The sequence below is a fragment of the Teleopsis dalmanni genome, chromosome X (assembly GCF_002237135.1).
Source record: "Teleopsis dalmanni isolate 2A chromosome X, ASM223713v2, whole genome shotgun sequence".
Lineage (NCBI taxonomy): Eukaryota > Metazoa > Arthropoda > Insecta > Diptera > Diopsidae > Teleopsis > Teleopsis dalmanni.
This window is the reverse complement of record NC_051848.1, coordinates 32,221,025-32,239,708: the sequence shown is the minus strand read 5'-3', so window position 1 is coordinate 32,239,708 and position 18,684 is coordinate 32,221,025. Positions and strand designations below refer to the sequence as shown.

Sequence of the window (18,684 nt, the reverse complement as noted above, 5' to 3'; positions counted from 1 at the left end):
TTTAACGTTGCAGTTAGTTTTTTATGCTGCTGAATGACTCTTTTTTTTGTATCTGACTAAAATATAAATATAATTTAATTTGATTTATTCACACGAATATATAACATTAAAAACAATTATCTATAATATATAAAATTGAAAAAACATTAAGTACGGTTCTAGAGTAACTACTAATTCAACTAATTAGACTAGATTTTAGCTATTTTTTTTCTCCAATCAGTTCAGTTAAGTTGCTATAACATTAAGCACTTATTATCATTCATCATTTAAAATGCTAAAGTACTAGTTAGTTGTAGACATAGTTTTTGACAACTTATGTGATTTCATAAAAACGTTAATCTTATTATAAATATGGAAAAACAATACTAATATCAGCTTTTTAAAAAAACTTAAACTTCTCATATAAGTTCTAGTTAAAGTAGGTATAGTTACCAAACTTTGAAAACCTTATTTGTAGAAATCATTGGGACTTTTTTACAGTATTTACATACATCTAAAAGTTTACTTCGAGACGGGTCGAGAAACAAATTAGTGAGAAAAAAAATAAAACTATGAGCAGTGGATATAGTGTTGCGTCTCCTTCTCCCGAGAAGGTAATATGCATACAATCAATAATATAACTCAAAAGTAATATAATAAAAAGCGGAGCAAAGGAATATGCTGTTCCCAGATGTATGCAATACAAGCATAAATATTATTCCATTATATGAAACATCAAAGAGTATCATTGCAATCTAGTCAAAAACTCGAATTTTTATAAATCAATGTTTAAGTCGTATTCTCCGCATTTTATGGTCCCCAAAAAATATTCACTACCGAACTGTAGGCTTATACAAGCTTAGAAAATATACGAAAACACAAACGTGACTGGATTGGGTCAAATTTGCAGAAGACCAAATAGCAATATTGCTATCCCTAAAGAGGAATCTTTATGGTTTTAGATCACGTGGTAAGCTTACCATGATTTAAGGAATATTTAAATCCGAAATAAACAATGAAAATTATTTATAATATGATATCGTTGTCTTCTTCCAGAATAAAGTTGGATTTAAACTGAATACAAAGGTTCTATGCCTCAAATAGAAAGATATGTATGTGATACATACATAGTCTCAAAGCGACTATAAATATTTATGACTACTAAATAAAAATATTGAATTTATTTTTATTAATAAATATTGTATATAAACCTTTGATCTATTCCTGAGTTGTAAAGCCATGAATAACAATTAACACATTTTTATAAAGTAATATATGAATAAAATATGTTATGTGGTAATAAATTTAATTATTGACGAGTGATGATGAAGACAACTCTTTTAATGATTAATATTAATAACGTTCTAATTGTACAAAGTAATGTGATCTATGTATAGAATATATAATAGTTTGAAATTTTTCTCACAAAATATATGGTATATAGAAATTTATATAGAAATTTTAAATCAAAAATATTTTTTTGATAAGCTTAGTTATCCATAAAGCATACTCTAACCTTCAGATTAGATCAATTTTATTATCATCAGCGATATAAAAGGTCTTCTCTGTTTACCCCAACATTTGTGTATAAAACTAAAAATCATATTTAGCAGATATATCTCTCTTTATTTTCAAATTTAATATACATTTCTTTTTAATTTCTGATTATTGCTTTTGTTCATATTTCATTTTATTTAATATTATTTTTTAATAAAGTTTTAATGAAATATTTTTGTGCTTTTATTATTTAATCTAATTTTTTTTAGTTTACTGTCCTGTGTTCATTATTAAATTTTATTTATTTAATTTTTTTTTACATTATACATAGATTATTAATTATAATTTATATTAGAAATTTTTATACTCTTACATATGAAATATTTAACAAATGTTAAATATATATATATATATCTATATATTTATATTTATATGTAAATATATTTATATTTACATTTATATTTATATATATTATATATAAACATTACAATATTTTTATATATTTATATTCATATATAAATATATATATAATATATATAAATAATATAATATTATAATATTTATATAAATATATTTATATTTTATATATTATAAATATATTTATATTTATATATATAATATATAATATATTATAATATATATATATATATATATATATATATATATATATATATATTACGAATTAAGTTTAAATAATGCAAGTATCTCGATTGTTTTGTTTCTTAACTTTTCTATTTTTTTAATTTATTTATTTTATTTTTTTATGTTATTCTTTACTTTCTTTATTTCTTTGTAATTTTATTAATAATAAAATTTAAATAATTTTCTAGTCAATAATTTTTAATTACTAATATACATAGTTACTTATAAATAAATATTTTTTCTGTTACGCATTTATATGTTATAATTTGTACAATTAAATAAGGCAATTTTTAAGTTTTTTTTTATTGTTAGCTTGTTAGCTATGTAGAATGATTATAATATATATAACATAAGCAATGTATATGCAAAAAACAACAACTATGATTATAACAAGTTCGATTTCTGATATAAATAATTTTAAATAATAGTAGTTCTTAAATTAAATATCTTTAATCACTTTATATTTAAATATTATACAAAATCTATAACAAATGTTTATGACTAATGTTAGTTCTAAACGTATAGATTCAATGTTGCTTTTAAATTAAATACTATTTAAATATATTTATAATGGAAGCCTTTTTTTTTACTTCAGAAAGTTAGTGAAAGATGTAGAAGTTTGTTACACTCAAAAACAAAAAAAAAATTATAGTTATAATCTATGTAAGGACTCTACTTCAAAAAGAATTTTTTCAATTTCCGTTAACCATTTGGCAACATCGACAATAGAATGCTGTGTACGTATGCCGTCAAAAACTTTACTGATCACAGGGTAAGTGAACCAAGCAGACTTTTCGAAAAAACCCATGGAAAACCTACATCAGTTTTTAACAATAATACGAGATATTTATATGCGCGATATTGACAAGTTATAACAGCAGACAAATGCGCTAGCGTGGTTACTTTAGGTTTCAATTGTAATCTATGTGATAGGTTCTAATAAGTCGGTGTCTACTTTCCGTAACCATTCTTCAACATTGTCGGTGAAATGTCGTTATCGAATGCCAACGGAATTTTTCTTGGTAAACGAATTTGTTCTTTTCTTTTAGCGTCAGCTAAATTAAGTTGTAAATGATTTATTATTTATTTTTTTTTTCGGACTCATTTCAAAATAAAAATAACACTGCACTGCAATACAAGCATGAAGACGTCATAAAATAAAAATACATCGTCACATAATACTTTTTTTTTATAAAAGAAAGACTACAGATAGATTATGCAAAAATTTAAAATATAAAACTTGGAAATGTCTTGAGTTACACATTCTTAGTATGAAGGCAATCTAGTATCCGTGGAAGTCCCCAATATAATTAATTTGATTAAATGAAAACTTAAATGAAGCATAGCATCTAGTACCGCCAGATGCATACCACCAGATTAATTAATGTTCTTTTTAATACTATTCCCACAATTATTATTTCTTTTCTTTGCGCAACTGTTTAGAGGGAACTAGTGTTTTTGCTAACATTTTTCTTTATCCCTCTCTAACCACCATTTCTCTTATTCAATCTAGTACTCCTATTATTTTTGTTTTTGTGGAGTGTTTTCTCCTTTTTATGATGGCCACTCTGAAAATTTTGGTTTCTGTTCAATTAAACGGCATTTGAACTACATAGCCGAATCAACTGGGATTTGACATCTTAAGATGTAATAAATTTTGTGAGTGATGGTTTTTTTTTCTTTTCTAGACACTTTATCTATCGGAAATATACAAAATGGAATCTCAATCGCATACGCTTATTTTTAATTTCTTGGTTATATGGAATTTGATATATGGTTATTTAATTTGTAACAAACCTTCTGGATCTTCTTAAAACCTTGGAAAAGAAGTAAATGAAGTTATAATAATACATTATCTTATATTCTATTGCACAATCACATTTATGATAGAATATGATAAATTATTTTTGTAACATAGTAACAAATATCGACAAATAAAAAACAATTATAAACAAAACAAAGAAATAACTTTTTAATGTATAAATAAATTATGACTTTTTGAAATACATTTTATGTATAGTATATTATATTGCAATGACTATATTAATAAATTGATTCAATAATTAATATAATTATGTAATTAACATGAAAAGTCAAAATGAGTACAAGTTATAATATTAAAATTATTTAAACAATTTTTTAACGCATATGTATATATATATACAAGTACTTATATATAAAAATGTATTTTGTAATTATATTATATTAAATATACACAAATGTTAATATTCTAGGTACTCAAATATTTTTAATGTACAGGAAAGTATTAATATGTTAACAAATATTTTAAAAAAATTCATAAGTAAAAAAAAAATATACCCGGTACATTATGTATCAATAGATTAAATATGTTTAATAAAGAAAAAAAAATATTTTCATATCATTTTAATAGAAAAATCATTTTCTATTTTTTTTTTTTTGAAAAAAAAATTTGAAATAAATGTATCGAAGGATCTATTTTTTCTATTTAAAATCCATTTTTTACGCAGAGAAAATATATAGATATATACTATAACTGATAGATTACAAAAAATAATTTCTATAATTTACAATTAATTATAGTTATGTATATTTTGTTTGCAAAAAAAAAATTTAAATATTTTTATTTTCGAATTAAAGAATTTGTAATATTAAAATATTTTACTTCTATTTCGCTAATACATAAAAAAAAATAAAAAAACAAAATTACTTACTGGTCACATATAGACAGGCTACAAAGTTATTCCTTTAGTGATTGCATGTATGTTATATATCTACACTCTACAAAATAAAATTTTAGGGTCTTGCTTGCACTTCTCCGATAACTATGTCAGAAAGTTATTGCTAAGTAGTGGAAACATTACATCCTTCTATAATCCAATAGCTATACACTATCGTCATGAGATTATTGCATGATATAACAGAATGATGGCCGACCGAAGACATAATTATCAGCTGTACGATACCAACTGAGCATAGTTAATCTCTGGAGTCAGGTGTTATAGGTAGTATAGATTTGGTGTGTCTATCATTTGTGGACTGATTTTAAGATTATTTATTATTGATTCAATGAAATTGGTAGAGCATTTATAAAAATTATAAAGTTTAAATCTAAATTGGCAATAACATATTTATTGTGTATCATTTATGGTCTCTAAATGACGAAATTAAGCCGTAAATTATTACTAATAAATGTTTTCATTATTGGTATATGGAACAAAATAAAAATGTCATATTCATCTAATGTCACTCGAACTCATAGTGCATGGCTATGGTAGCCTCTTCCACATTGAGAAATTTAAAAATAGAAGGTTAAAAATGACGGTTATAAACATAGTTCCAAAATTTTATATCCAATGACAAGAAATCTATTTTCGAAAAGCAAAGGGGTGAACGTGAGAAAACAAAGTATCAAAAAAGACTAGATTTATTTATGGAATATAAAAAAAAAATATATTTTTGAAAAGGATTGTGTTTCTTATTCATTACTCCGCCATTGCTGATCTCAATGTTGGATATAGAAAGATAAAAGGAAATATGTTGGCCATAAGTTCATGAGTTCGTGGATTTAGAAAAAGTGAAGAATCACATTCTGAATTATATTTCAACTCTAGCACCAAGGTCAAAGCTATAGTTTTTTTTTAGTTCCATGCGATTGTTAGGGATGGCAGTCCGACTAATGCTGAAAGTTATGATTAGGTTTCAGGCAATTAGACTCTCTTACTTCGTATAACAACTATTGTTACAAATGTCGAGCAATGGATGTGGTAATTTCATTTATTTTGCAATCGGGAAAAGGTAGGACTTGCAAAATATAGATTATTAACAAGATCACTTATTTCGTTAAAGGGAAGTAAAAAAAAAGTGGTAGGACTTACAAAAAATAGATTGTTAAATGTTAATAAGCACTTTTAAAGTGTTACATTCTCTTGCCAATATTGTTCAACAATATGTTGAATAAATTATAGAACTTGATTCTAAAAGTTAAAGTGGAGATATATTTGTTAAAATGAAAACAATTTACAATTGAAGATATGTTGATTACACATTAATAATGAAATCTAACGCAGAAGAATTATATCCTATTTATATAATACCATTAATATACCATTCATCGACATTATAACCAAGAAATCAAAAATTACAAAAAAATAATTTAAGTATATATTTATAATAAAGAATTCTTATTTTACTCTATAGCGAATTTATTAATTTACAAATGCATCTTCTTCTTCTAGGTGCCTTGTCCGCTTCGAACGTTGGCTAACATGATTGCTATTTTGACTTTATCTACAGCGTCTCAAAAAATTGATCTTGTACTTTTATTGAACCATTGACGTAAATTCTTCAGCCATGATATATTTCGTCTTCCAGGACCACGTCAAAAATACAAAAATAAATAAAAGGATTATATATGTGTATTAGAGAACTGCAATGAGTCATAATCTTAAGACTCAGAGTACACTCATAAAAAAACCAAATCTAAATGCATATAAATGTTTTTCTCACACATAACTCATATGCATTCACATTCGCCACAGAAAGTGTCACAGATTCATAAGTGTTTTCATTAACGAATGCCGGTGCTAATTAATCAGTTTCACAAGAATTCGTACACATTTCTAAGTACAGTAGCATAAATGGCAAATGATTCATGAATCATAGCATATACTCAGGTGAGTATAAATATACTCATCGAAAATAAATGACTCAAATGACTTGTAGCATTCGTAAAAATTCTGTGTGAGCGCTGTTGTTTGCTAAGCAAAAAAATGTGTGTTTTTAGTTTTATGCTTTTATGCTGGTGTGTGTTCCTGTTGTTAACATTGTAAATGCATGAGTGTTGTTTGTATTTTTGATTTGTGTTCATATGCATAAAATTAGAAGTTGTTTTGGTAGCAAATTATATGCACAGTAAACAACAACAAAACAATTTTTTCTGACTGTAACGTAATACTCATGAAAGGTTTATGAATCATTGGCATTACTTTTGTGTCGAATGCCCGCGTTAATGAGTATCATATGAACAGAGTATGAATTATTATAAGTACTGTAACCTGTGTGTATGAATCAAGTGGAGTTGAATGTACGAGCGTCAGAATGCATATAAATGAAACACAGTAAATGATTCGAGTATGATTCAAGTGTTAAGTGCTCATTGCAGCTCTCTGATGTGTATTAAATTTGAAAACAAATTCTTGACAATTTTTTAAATATTTTTTTGTTTAGCAATTTATTCTATTGATACATTTGTATACATTTTAAAACAATAACACAAGAAGAACAAGATTAATACAAGGACACTATTGGATTTATCTAACAATTTGTATAAATATATGTATATAAACATGTTTGTACATATATGTACATGAACTTACAACACTACGTTAACTGATGTTTCAAAACATATCCTTTTATTTGTAGGTTGTTCCTACTAGGAACCAATATATTATATTATAATTTACTTATTTAAATTGAAATAAAAATCTTTTTCTATTTAATGCCCTTTGTATTTAACAAATAATTAATTTTTTATGAAGTAACCTTTTTGTGGGCAGTGTATGCTTTTCAATTAGAAAATAAATTTAATCAATATAATAAGAGGTAGCGGGAAAGGATGGTTTTTGTGGTAGCTAAATATATTTCAGTAACTTATCTTTTTGCGCAATTTAAGCGAAATGTGTTGTTTCTCCCGCTCGGCGGCTAAAGCGGCAGCTGCAGCAATTTTGACGCTGCGCTGTAAATACAAACCGTGTGTGCCATGGATGGCACCGCTCGATGTTGGAGTTGGTATGCCCGAAGTTGATGCTGATGATGTGGATGACGCTGTAGAAGATTCAAGCGCATTCGCGGCAGCTGCATGCAAACGGCGCGTTAGAGCAGTAGTTACCTTAAAGCTTGCTGTGGTGGGTGCACTTGACATTGATGAAGTTCCAATTGTTGTTGTTGTTGTGGAAGCTGCGGTGACAATAACGTTATTATTATTATTGTTATTGTTGCTGTTATTATTGCTGTTGCTGTGGCAATTATCGTTACCATTGCCATTGCCATTGTTGTTGTTGTTGTTGTTGTTGTTGTTGTTTTCACCAATTTCAGCCACATTGTTGCTGGTTGCTCCTGTTGCTGTCGTTGACGTTGTGGTTATTGTTGTTGTGGTCTTACGTAGTAATTTGTTGTTGTACTCATCATATTTATCCTTTTCGATCCGCGTACTGCTCAGTGAACGTTTGTTACGTTTTACGATGCTATTGTTTTTACGGTTATTATTATTATTATTATTATTATTAATATTGTTGTTGTTGTTAATATTATTTTGATTGGTATGGCTATGGCTATGAACTGGTATACCAGTGGGTGTACCACGGATTTGTGTTGCTTCAGCTGCAGTGGCGGTGATATCAATCATTTGGTTACGATTAAGTCGATTTGAATCTAAAGGTGGTGTGGAATGTAAGTTAGCATTTAACTCAGTTTCATTTGTTGTTGTTGTGGTTGTTGTATGGTTAGCATTAAGATTTTTGTAATTGTTAGTATTTTTATTGTTATTTTTGCATAGGGGGGACTTAGAGGAATTAACTTGGGAGATACGTTCTTCCAGCAGTTGTTGTTGCTGTTGCTGCTGGTGTTGTTGACGTTGTTGTTTAGTTAACGTCGTTGAGGTAGGTGCTAAAGTTGTATTTTGTAAAGAATTTGAGTTTAAGTCAAGTGTTGCCGATAAAGATCGATTACTATTAATATAACTACCAGCACCAACACTACTACTACACTCACCACCCCCACCACTATCCTCACCACTATTAACACCAATAACTACTGCTACCGTAGTTGGTATCGCAGTTGACAATGTTGGTATAGCTGAAACGTCGCGATAGTAACGTGCTGTGACTGTAGTGCATGGCTGTATATTATGCTCAACATTGGGTACTGAAGCCATTGTGGTTACCGGAGCGTTACGATGATAACGTATACGGGATCTGCCACGTAAAGTCATATGATGATGTGGTGCACGTGCTCCACGTGTCGGTGGTATTGTTGCAGAAGATCCTGCTGCTGTGTTACCATCGCAATTGCTAGCCGTTGGTTTGTTGACACAGCTACTCGTCACATTTAGGTCATACAAAGCGGCTGTGCTACGTACAATCGGTATTTTACTTTCATTTGGATTGGCTGAGTTAGCAGAGTTCACTAATGCATTGTTATATGTTTTAGTTTGCTTATTAAGGCTGCTTAGTGTAGGAGCTGTGACATCATGACAATTACTATTGCTGTTATTATTGCTGTAGCTATTTACGTTGGCAATACCTAAATTTGCTTGTTGCTGCTGTTGAGCTTCAACTTTACGAAAATGGATTAGACCCATTCTTTACGAGTTTTATTTATTAATAAAATTATTTCAAATTATTAATCGCAACAATTCCCAAGAGCAGTAAGAAAATGAGAGCAAAGAGTATTGAAAGAGAAAAAGAGAAAAAAGACAAATTTTGATTAAAATTTTGAAGTTTCACTGTTTGATGGGAGTTTCAGTAAATAATAGTACACACAAATAAATGAAGTCAAAATATCATATATAAATATTCTATAAATATAAATCCCGTATGGTTTTACAAAAATTTGATTTAACAAACAATATATAAAATTTTTAATAATTTGCCAATAATTTAATTGAATTCTATTATTACATACAATAATATAATATATTAAGTGATTGATAAGTTTCTCCGAAGAGAAGGTGTTTTAGTATATAATATAATATAATATAATATAATATAATATAATATAACATAATATAATATAATATAATATAATATAATATAATATTATAATAATATATAATATAATATATAATATTATAATAATATATAATATAATATATAATATTATAATAATATATAATATAATATATAATATTATAATAATATATAATATAATATATAATATTATAATAATATATAATATAATATATAATATTATAATAATATATAATATAATATATAATATTATAATAATATATAATATAATATATAATATTATAATAATATATAATATAATATATAATATATATAATATAATATAATATAATATAATATAATATAATATAATATAATATAATATAATATAATATAATAAAATATAATGGAATATAATATATAATATAATATATAAAATCATGTAGGTTTTAGTTATTAACTATTTTCTTAATCCCGACTGTCAGGTTAATCCTTTTCTAACACTATACATTTTGGTGGTATATTCTAAACAAAGGACTATACTACTAAATCGAAATCTTTGGAAATAATGTTTAATATTGTTTGAGTCATAAGGACCACTAGATAAGAGAGTACTCTTATCATGAAGTTCGTATAAAAGTATTATTAATATTTAAGCAGAAGATAAACTAGTTGGTTTAACAACTGTAACTATTTTGACTACTAACAAACCGACAACTAACGACTATGTCTATATGATACGCTTGGAACCCCAAAGCGTTTGAATGTTTCAAATCTCTTCACATCGACATAAATCATATAAGAATTAAAATAATATGTAAGGCGTAATATTCTCAACATATTCAAACAATAATGTGGTTTCAGACTACTGGATGTCTACAGCATATTTTAAGTTGAACTAATAGCTACTTATAAGTTGGCATGAGAAGGATAGTTTTATGTATGAAATATAAACTGGTAACAAATCACTTTACAATTGTGAAGATGATGGCAAAGTGGTAATGTTTCTTATATTTATATATAATAAGTTATTTCTTGGAAAAGCAATAAGTAAGTAAATCGCAAGTAAATTTGCGATAAGGATGAGAGTTATTAGACGAAATTTTTATCGAAGTTCTGATTAGGTAAGTACGTAGAAGCATGGAATATGAAAATTTATTATAATATCTATTAAACAATTACCTTTTTAAAAGATTTTTATTTTAACATATTGGTGATATAATCATAACTCACATATTAAAAGGGTTCGGTTGGATGTTTAGTATTCAGTTATTTAGTATATATATAGAAAATTATATATGAGCCTAAAATATACGAGACTAAAAAATACCTGTTTAGTTCTCTTAGAGTATCGCAATGGATAGCAGACTTTATATAATGGACAGCAATTCAAGTTAAGTCTAATATAATATAATATATTAATATATGTTATTAATATTAATATATTAATAACATTTATATTAACACATAACATAGAGTATTATATATAATTATTAATGGGTCAATATATATACAATATAAATATAAATTTTACAGTAATATTACATAGTATAAAATATATGAATAAATGTTTTATTTGTGTGTGACTATTAAATAAATAATAATTTGTAAAGAAAATCGAACAATGATTTAAAACTATATGTCCAAATAAAACGAATATTAAAACAGGACGATGTTTTTAAAGGATAAACAAATCGAGCGGTTAAATAATGAAAAAGGAAGAAACAGGTCAATAACAAAAAAAAAGGTTCAATAAATTCAAAAATCGCAATTTATAGTGCAGAGATTTGGTATTTGCATGCAACATGTATAAATAGATATAGTTAATGGACCACACAGAAGAACATGATGATATATCACAGAAATAAAAATATTTCTCTAAAAATTATTTCGTAAAAAATAAAACAAAAAGAACATTCTTATTTCATATATTTATAATTTAATTAAATTTTTTGATATATATTTTTATATATAAAATTAAAACAAAAATATTTATTTATATTTTTAAAATATATATTTTTAAAATCAAAACAGAAGCTAAAATGGTTCTGATAAGAAAAATGAATTTATAAATATAATACATATTTATTTATTAATATTATATATTTGGTTTAGATGGACAGTCTGTCGAAAAAAATTTAAACAGGGTCTGTTGGAAGCACCCAACAATATTAATAATGTCTTTCGAGCAGAATATATTACAACGCATACTCTAGGGTGGGTGTTCGAAATATTATACGCCGACGGTAGAAATGAAAGCTTTGGATTTTTTTGTTGCTTCTAATTTCTTCTTATTTTCTGTTACTTTTTCATTTTTTTTTCCTCTTTAACTTCTTCTATTACTGCTTTTTGCTTGAAACTTTTCATTTTAGCAAGAAGTAGTCACTGTGAACTAGATCTGTTCATAATATATAGAGTATAACCGGGATGACCAAATAATTTGAAACGCAGTTTGGAATATCGACTACAGAACTGCCAAAAAAAATTATTTTATATTGACAATAAAGACGTTTTTTGATAATTATAGTGTTCAAAATATTTAGTTATAAATCAAGAGCATGTTCTTGTCATTTCAAAAAACGGTAGCTATAAGCGACCAATTCGCGTCGGAAAGCCTGATCGTTCTCTTCTTCGGTGTTCTTTCATATGATTCTGTCCACTGTTCTGATATCTCGGTTTCTGATTGCAGTGATAGATCCGTATTTCAGCAATTGTTGTAAGAGAATTTTAGTAATGCAATATTTAAGCGATTGCGTTTTTTAACTAAGGAAAGTAAATGCAGTATCTTTTCTTTTTTCTTATTTTGTTTCGACCGTCATTATGTATCACTTCATGAGGTTTTTTGATGTTTCCGTTAGTGGTGACAGTTTTTGATCGTCTAAAATGGTCTTGACTAACTTAGCTTGTACGTTTAAAAAATTTTTTATTTATTATTGCATAGTACAAAGTCAGTAAATTTAATCTAAGCGCTATTAATGAGGTATATTTTTTAAAAATACAATAAATCAAACACAGCGAGAAGATACTTACTTCTCAAGATTTTTCTAAACATTTAAAGTCAGTCAATGCAAAATAAATTATTGACAACAACGTATGTATCTGCTACATAATTTTTCGAACACCCTACGTATGATCAATAATGGGGAAAGGAAGAATATGTATTTAATTTAATAGTTCATTCAATATAGAAAGCGTTTAACTTGACATAAACTCAAATTGTGAAATATTTTATTTTTTGTAATAAATTTCTTGAAATTAAATTAAAACGAATAGGGAAAGCACATGCAATAAGGACTCTTCACTAAATTGCGATAATAGTTAAGAAAAACAAATTAAACAATAGCAAATATAAAAGGACAAAGCATATTACACAGCACAACTAATATAACAATCAAAAATAATCAAATGCAAATTATATATATATTTTTTTTTTTTATTTTTACGTTATTGATATATTTATTTAAAACATGTTTCACAAAATTAATTTAGTAGTGAAGGATAAAGCTTAGCATTATGTTTGCCTTTGTTACTATATGGTATTAACTATTTTTTAGTGTTATATATAATAATAAGCAAAAAATGTTTACTCATATCTATTGTAAACATGTTGCTGGCAAGATGTTCAATAGTCATATGCGACTAACAGTATGATCGATTGTTTTCTAAGCATGTTGCTGGCTCTATAGCAACAAAAATACTATTTTTTATAGGCAAAAATAATACTAAACTGTGTACTATATATAGGAAGTGTATAACTTATATATAACATTTATAATACAATTTATTTTAGTGATTTTGGGTTTGATTCGTTCTTGATTTGCGATAGGTTTTCTTCAATAGTTTGCAAATCTTGACAATTAAAAAATAATTATTAGTAAAAATTTAGATATTAGTAATGTGAAGTACACATACGTATTATGAATTAATTTTTTTTGTTTTAACTAAAGATTTGCTATTTCTTGAATGATATTTGCTGTAATTTATTGGTATTCAAAATCTGAAGTCCTTTAAATATTGAATAAATCTTAATTAAAAAAAATACTCTTTATTGATATTTTTAGTACTAAAATGTTTTCATTTCAAATATAAAAAATATTTCGGATATAGCATCAAAAGTAACCACGATTTTTTTTTTGTAATAAAAATTAATCTTTTAATTGAAATTAGTTATAAAATGTAAAATTGTTGATTTTAAATATTTTAAAAGTTGAAATTTAATTTTTTAATTAAGTTATTATTCCAAATCTTAATTTTAAATGAGGTCAATAGTGCTTAAATTTTCAAAATATTCATATATAATATATACTATATTATAATTTATAATATAAATTATAGAATTAAATAAAATTCTATTTTAAAAATTTACATTCCTGTTGTTGTAAATTTTTAATTGGATCAATATTTGTTTATATTCAAACTAATCCAGTATTTGTTAATGTTAAATATGGTATAGGGGGCAATTGAAAATTAGACTCTTATGTAAATTTATGTAGGTTTTTGGGAACTGTAATAAGCACACAGCTTATGTAGCTATTATAGTTAAATAAAAAAAAAATTTTTTGTTTGAATGATTAAAAACTGGTCTGATATCTTTACCCATCTTCAAAGGGCTTTACTTATATAAACATCTACATAAACCTATAAATTTTTGATACACTTATCAATTTTTCTTCCTAAACTTGCAGTAATCATCAACTATTTTAAATCTAATATAATATAGGTAAATTAATATAGTACAAGAAATTAATTCAAGAGAATAGACAGACAACATTAGTTCGTAACTTTATGTTTTCTTTAAAAAAGGGTTATAAAGAGAAACTTTTAATAACGAAACTAGATATTTAGTAAACTTAAGTGCTAAAAAGAGAAAAAAACAATGAAGAAAATTTATAAGAAAATCTTCATTCAAATAAGATCTGGAACTTAATAATCTTAAACATTTTTATAAGTTTAAAAAAGTTTTAAATCGTTCGGTATACGTTTTATACTAAAAATATCTTATTATAAATATTTTTATATTAAGTATGTAGGTATGATTTTATATTATTTACCTTTTTTCGATTTTATATACATTTCAATAGAAGTGCTACAAGGCAAATTTAAATAAATTAAGGAGATTAAAGCATTCTTTAATGCGAAATATTTTATATAAATTGTATTAAGTGCTGGAAATATATTTTTTTATTTTATTTTATTTTATTATCATTTTTGTTATATTATTCTATTTATTGCATTTTATTTGCTTAACTTTAATTTATTTTATTTTGATTCATTTTATTAGATTATTTTTTATATTTTGTTATTAATTAATTAATTACACTTTATTCTATTCTATTTTATTTTATTTCAATTATTATTTTATTATATTTTTTTTAATATATTTGAAATTTTCAATTTCAATATAATGTATTACGCTTTATTTTATTCTATTTTATTTTATTTCAATTATTATTTTATTTGTTTTTTTATTTTAAAATATTTTAAATTTCAATATAATTTAATATAATATAATTTTCTTTATTAGTTTTTAGTAAATTTATTTAAAAGTTAAAACTTTTTAATTAGATACAGTGTGAAAATAATTTTTTAATTTAATTTGAAATATATTAAAAAATATATAAATTAAAAATATTTGTTATCATTGACAAATAAATTTATTTTTAAAATCCGTTTTGAAGGAATAACTAAATTCTTAGTAATACATAAACTATTATTTTCAATAGGGAGGTATTTTTGAACAGTAGTAAATTACGACTATAAAATTTTATTATTTATTAATTAATTTTATTAATTTAATTAACAAATAAATAAAATATGCAAAATGACTTGTAGCGTTGCTATTGAAAAATGTTTTTTATGAAAAATTATTTGACATAAAAGCTAATCAATTATATTTAAAAAAAATTAACTATTTCCAAATTATTAAATTAAAATTTTAATTTAAGATTATAAATGAATAATTAAAATTTTAACATATAATATACTAAAAAAAAAATTGTGAAATTTGTAAGGTGGACTTTTATGATAGACTCATAAACTTTTGTATTATTTTTTGGTGTAACAGTGACTCTTATTTAATATAATTATTTTTTTTGGATATTAATATTAATTATTGGTTTATTGTGCTTGGTAATAAATACAATAAAAAATTATTATTTTTGTATATTTTATATTTACATTTAAGTATAATACTTACACATAATATTTATATATAAATGATAATATATAAATTTTTATGTGTTATATAAATTTATATATAAATTATATATATAATATTTTAATGTTTTTAAAATGTAATTAAATCTTTAAAAACACCATAATCACAAATAACTTATATAGAAAAGATCTCCAGCACAGCCATATGAAATATAGTATTATTAAAATATTTTTTTCGTACACAAACTTGTACCGTTTAACATCACGATAATCTATTACATCTAAATTATATGTATTTGGTATATATTTGACTGAAAGCTGCTTAAAACTGATAATGATTTACTTTTTGCTTTAGATGCAGATAAACAATTATAAAAGATAATGACACGAAATTATTTAAAGATACTACTACAAAGCTTTAAGGAATAATCATTATATAATAAGAGATACTTAGACAATATATAGATCTGTAACATTGTGAAAATGGTTTGAATATAAAACCATGAATATTGTACTTTATGAGAGGGAGAGATCAAGATAAATTTTAGATAAATTTTTGAATAAAGCTATTAATATTTTGAACACTGAATATTTGTACTTTATTAGAGGGAGAAAGTGAGAGAGAAAGATATAGAGAGAGAGAGAGAGATGTTTTAGATAAATTTTTGAACAGAGCTATTAAGAACATTCTAGTGACATTCTATAGTAAACTTGAAAAATTTTATTAATATGAATTATAATTATAAGAACATATTATTTTAAAAGAACTTAATTTACAAGCAGTTAATTCTTAGGAAAACTATTTATAACACATTTTTTTATTTATATCATGAGATTATTTCTTCTTGTAGATATAACATAAAGACCTCTGTCATAATATCGTAATAAGTTAATATTAAAAAAAATAAAGAATATGCTTTGTTTGTTGTTGTTGTAATTCGTAGAGATCTATCAATATAAACACAGGATTTAGAATCTGATTCGATAAAGGTAGAGTCAGACGAGGAGGAGGATATATTTCTATATTTTGTGTTGTAACTATATATCTTTAAATAAATTTTGATAAACACATGAATAACTTTTATAATTTATTTTTTGATGAATAAATTATTAAAAATAAATCACTAATTAATCACATCTCATTTTTTATTTCTTTAACTAATAATAATGTTCTTTATATAATTTATTGCTCTCTTATTGTCGATCGTGTACTTTCTAGTTTATTTTAAAATATTTTTCAATAATTTTAGTTTTAATTCATAGATCCATTATTTTAAAATTATCTCGGATAGAATAATGATATTAATAGTTTTTTAATTGTAGCCTTGCTCTATTGTTGACTCTGGATATCTTTTTATATAAGTTATCTGTATTATACAAGTTCAAGCTATAAAGTTAGTAACTCCATAAACTGCAATACTAAAAGTAATAGATTAATATTGTAGAGATGTAGTATGAACTAAATCTCTATAATTATAATATGCTTCTATACTTTGTTGTACGTTAGAATTTAAAGTATTATTGTTAATCTATTCAAAATTTTATAGATAAAACAATGTTGTTACTATAAATTAAATATGGCTAAAAAGTAGTGGATGGAATGAATATATAATAAATTCATATTTAGAAGTATATATGTGTATATAGATATATATATTCGGGCTTCAAATAGTATTCGAGCTGTTCAAAGCTTAGAGGATTTTAATACTCTTAGATGTGGCACAAGCAGCATGTGTTCTTACTTCATATTGTGAGAATATTTTAGAGTAGTTTGAGCATTTGAAGTGTTCTATTCAAATATTCGAAATCGAATAAATTCGAATCGCTTCTGCACTTTGAAACAAATATATGGATAATATATTTAAATAAATTCTGATAATAAAATGTTGTTTTTAGTATATTTGTAGAGTGTTTTTAGTGGTTTCAATAGAAGAAACATATATAGAGTAAATATACGTTTAGAAATATATATATGCGTTTATTACATATTCAAATAATAAACATTTAAAATATTATTAAAATATAAAATTAAACTATTTTTCAGATATATTTGAATTTTTTTTTGAGACTCAATTTTTTTTTAAAGGAATTTAAATATTTTAATAGTAATAATTAATTTATTTGCTTTTTACTAAGTTTAATTATGAAAATTACTAACTTTCGCTTGAGCTTTTCTTTTATTAAATAACAATATTTAGTAGCAATACAGTATAGTTTCATTATATCTTAAAATTATTATCAAAACAATTAAATATATTTGTGATATATTTTTTTAACTGATATCGGTTATTTGTTATAGCTAAATAAAATCTTTTTTAGAATGGCAACAATTGATAAAACCTTTTCATGAGATACATATAGTAACAAGCATATGTAACAATTAAAATATTAAAAAAATTTCAATAACTTAAATTTAATTTATGTTAATTTATAATTATTAATAATTGCACTTAATAATTTAATATGTGATTGGAGTAGATATATTTAAATTAAGTAAGTCAATTTAAAAAATTGCAGATTAATTATTATTAATCTTATACTACATATATTAAAACGAGTTGAACTCAAAATTCGAATTATAGTTATTAGTTCTAATAGTACGTTTCCACTGACTTCGTTACCTTACTGAAGATTCAAGTAATTAAAGCAATCTTAAGTAAGTTAACTGGTCTAACGAAATCAGTGGAAACATTCAATTATAACG

The 18,684-nt window shown here is 24.3% G+C and overlaps 1 protein-coding gene across 2 annotated transcripts in view; it reads right to left on the bottom strand.

The window, feature by feature from the left end:
• Positions 1–7,604: 7,604 nt before the first annotated feature.
• Positions 7,605–18,684, bottom strand: part of LOC119662761 (putative uncharacterized protein DDB_G0277255) — a 53,545-nt gene continuing 42,465 nt past the window's right edge. For both annotated transcript variants that reach the window (XM_038072508.1, XM_038072507.1), the window contains exon 9: positions 7,605–9,458. In XM_038072508.1, the coding sequence (XP_037928436.1) occupies positions 7,742–9,458 (1,717 nt within the window). In that variant the 3' untranslated portion in view covers positions 7,605–7,741. The remainder of the gene's footprint in view (positions 9,459–18,684) is intronic.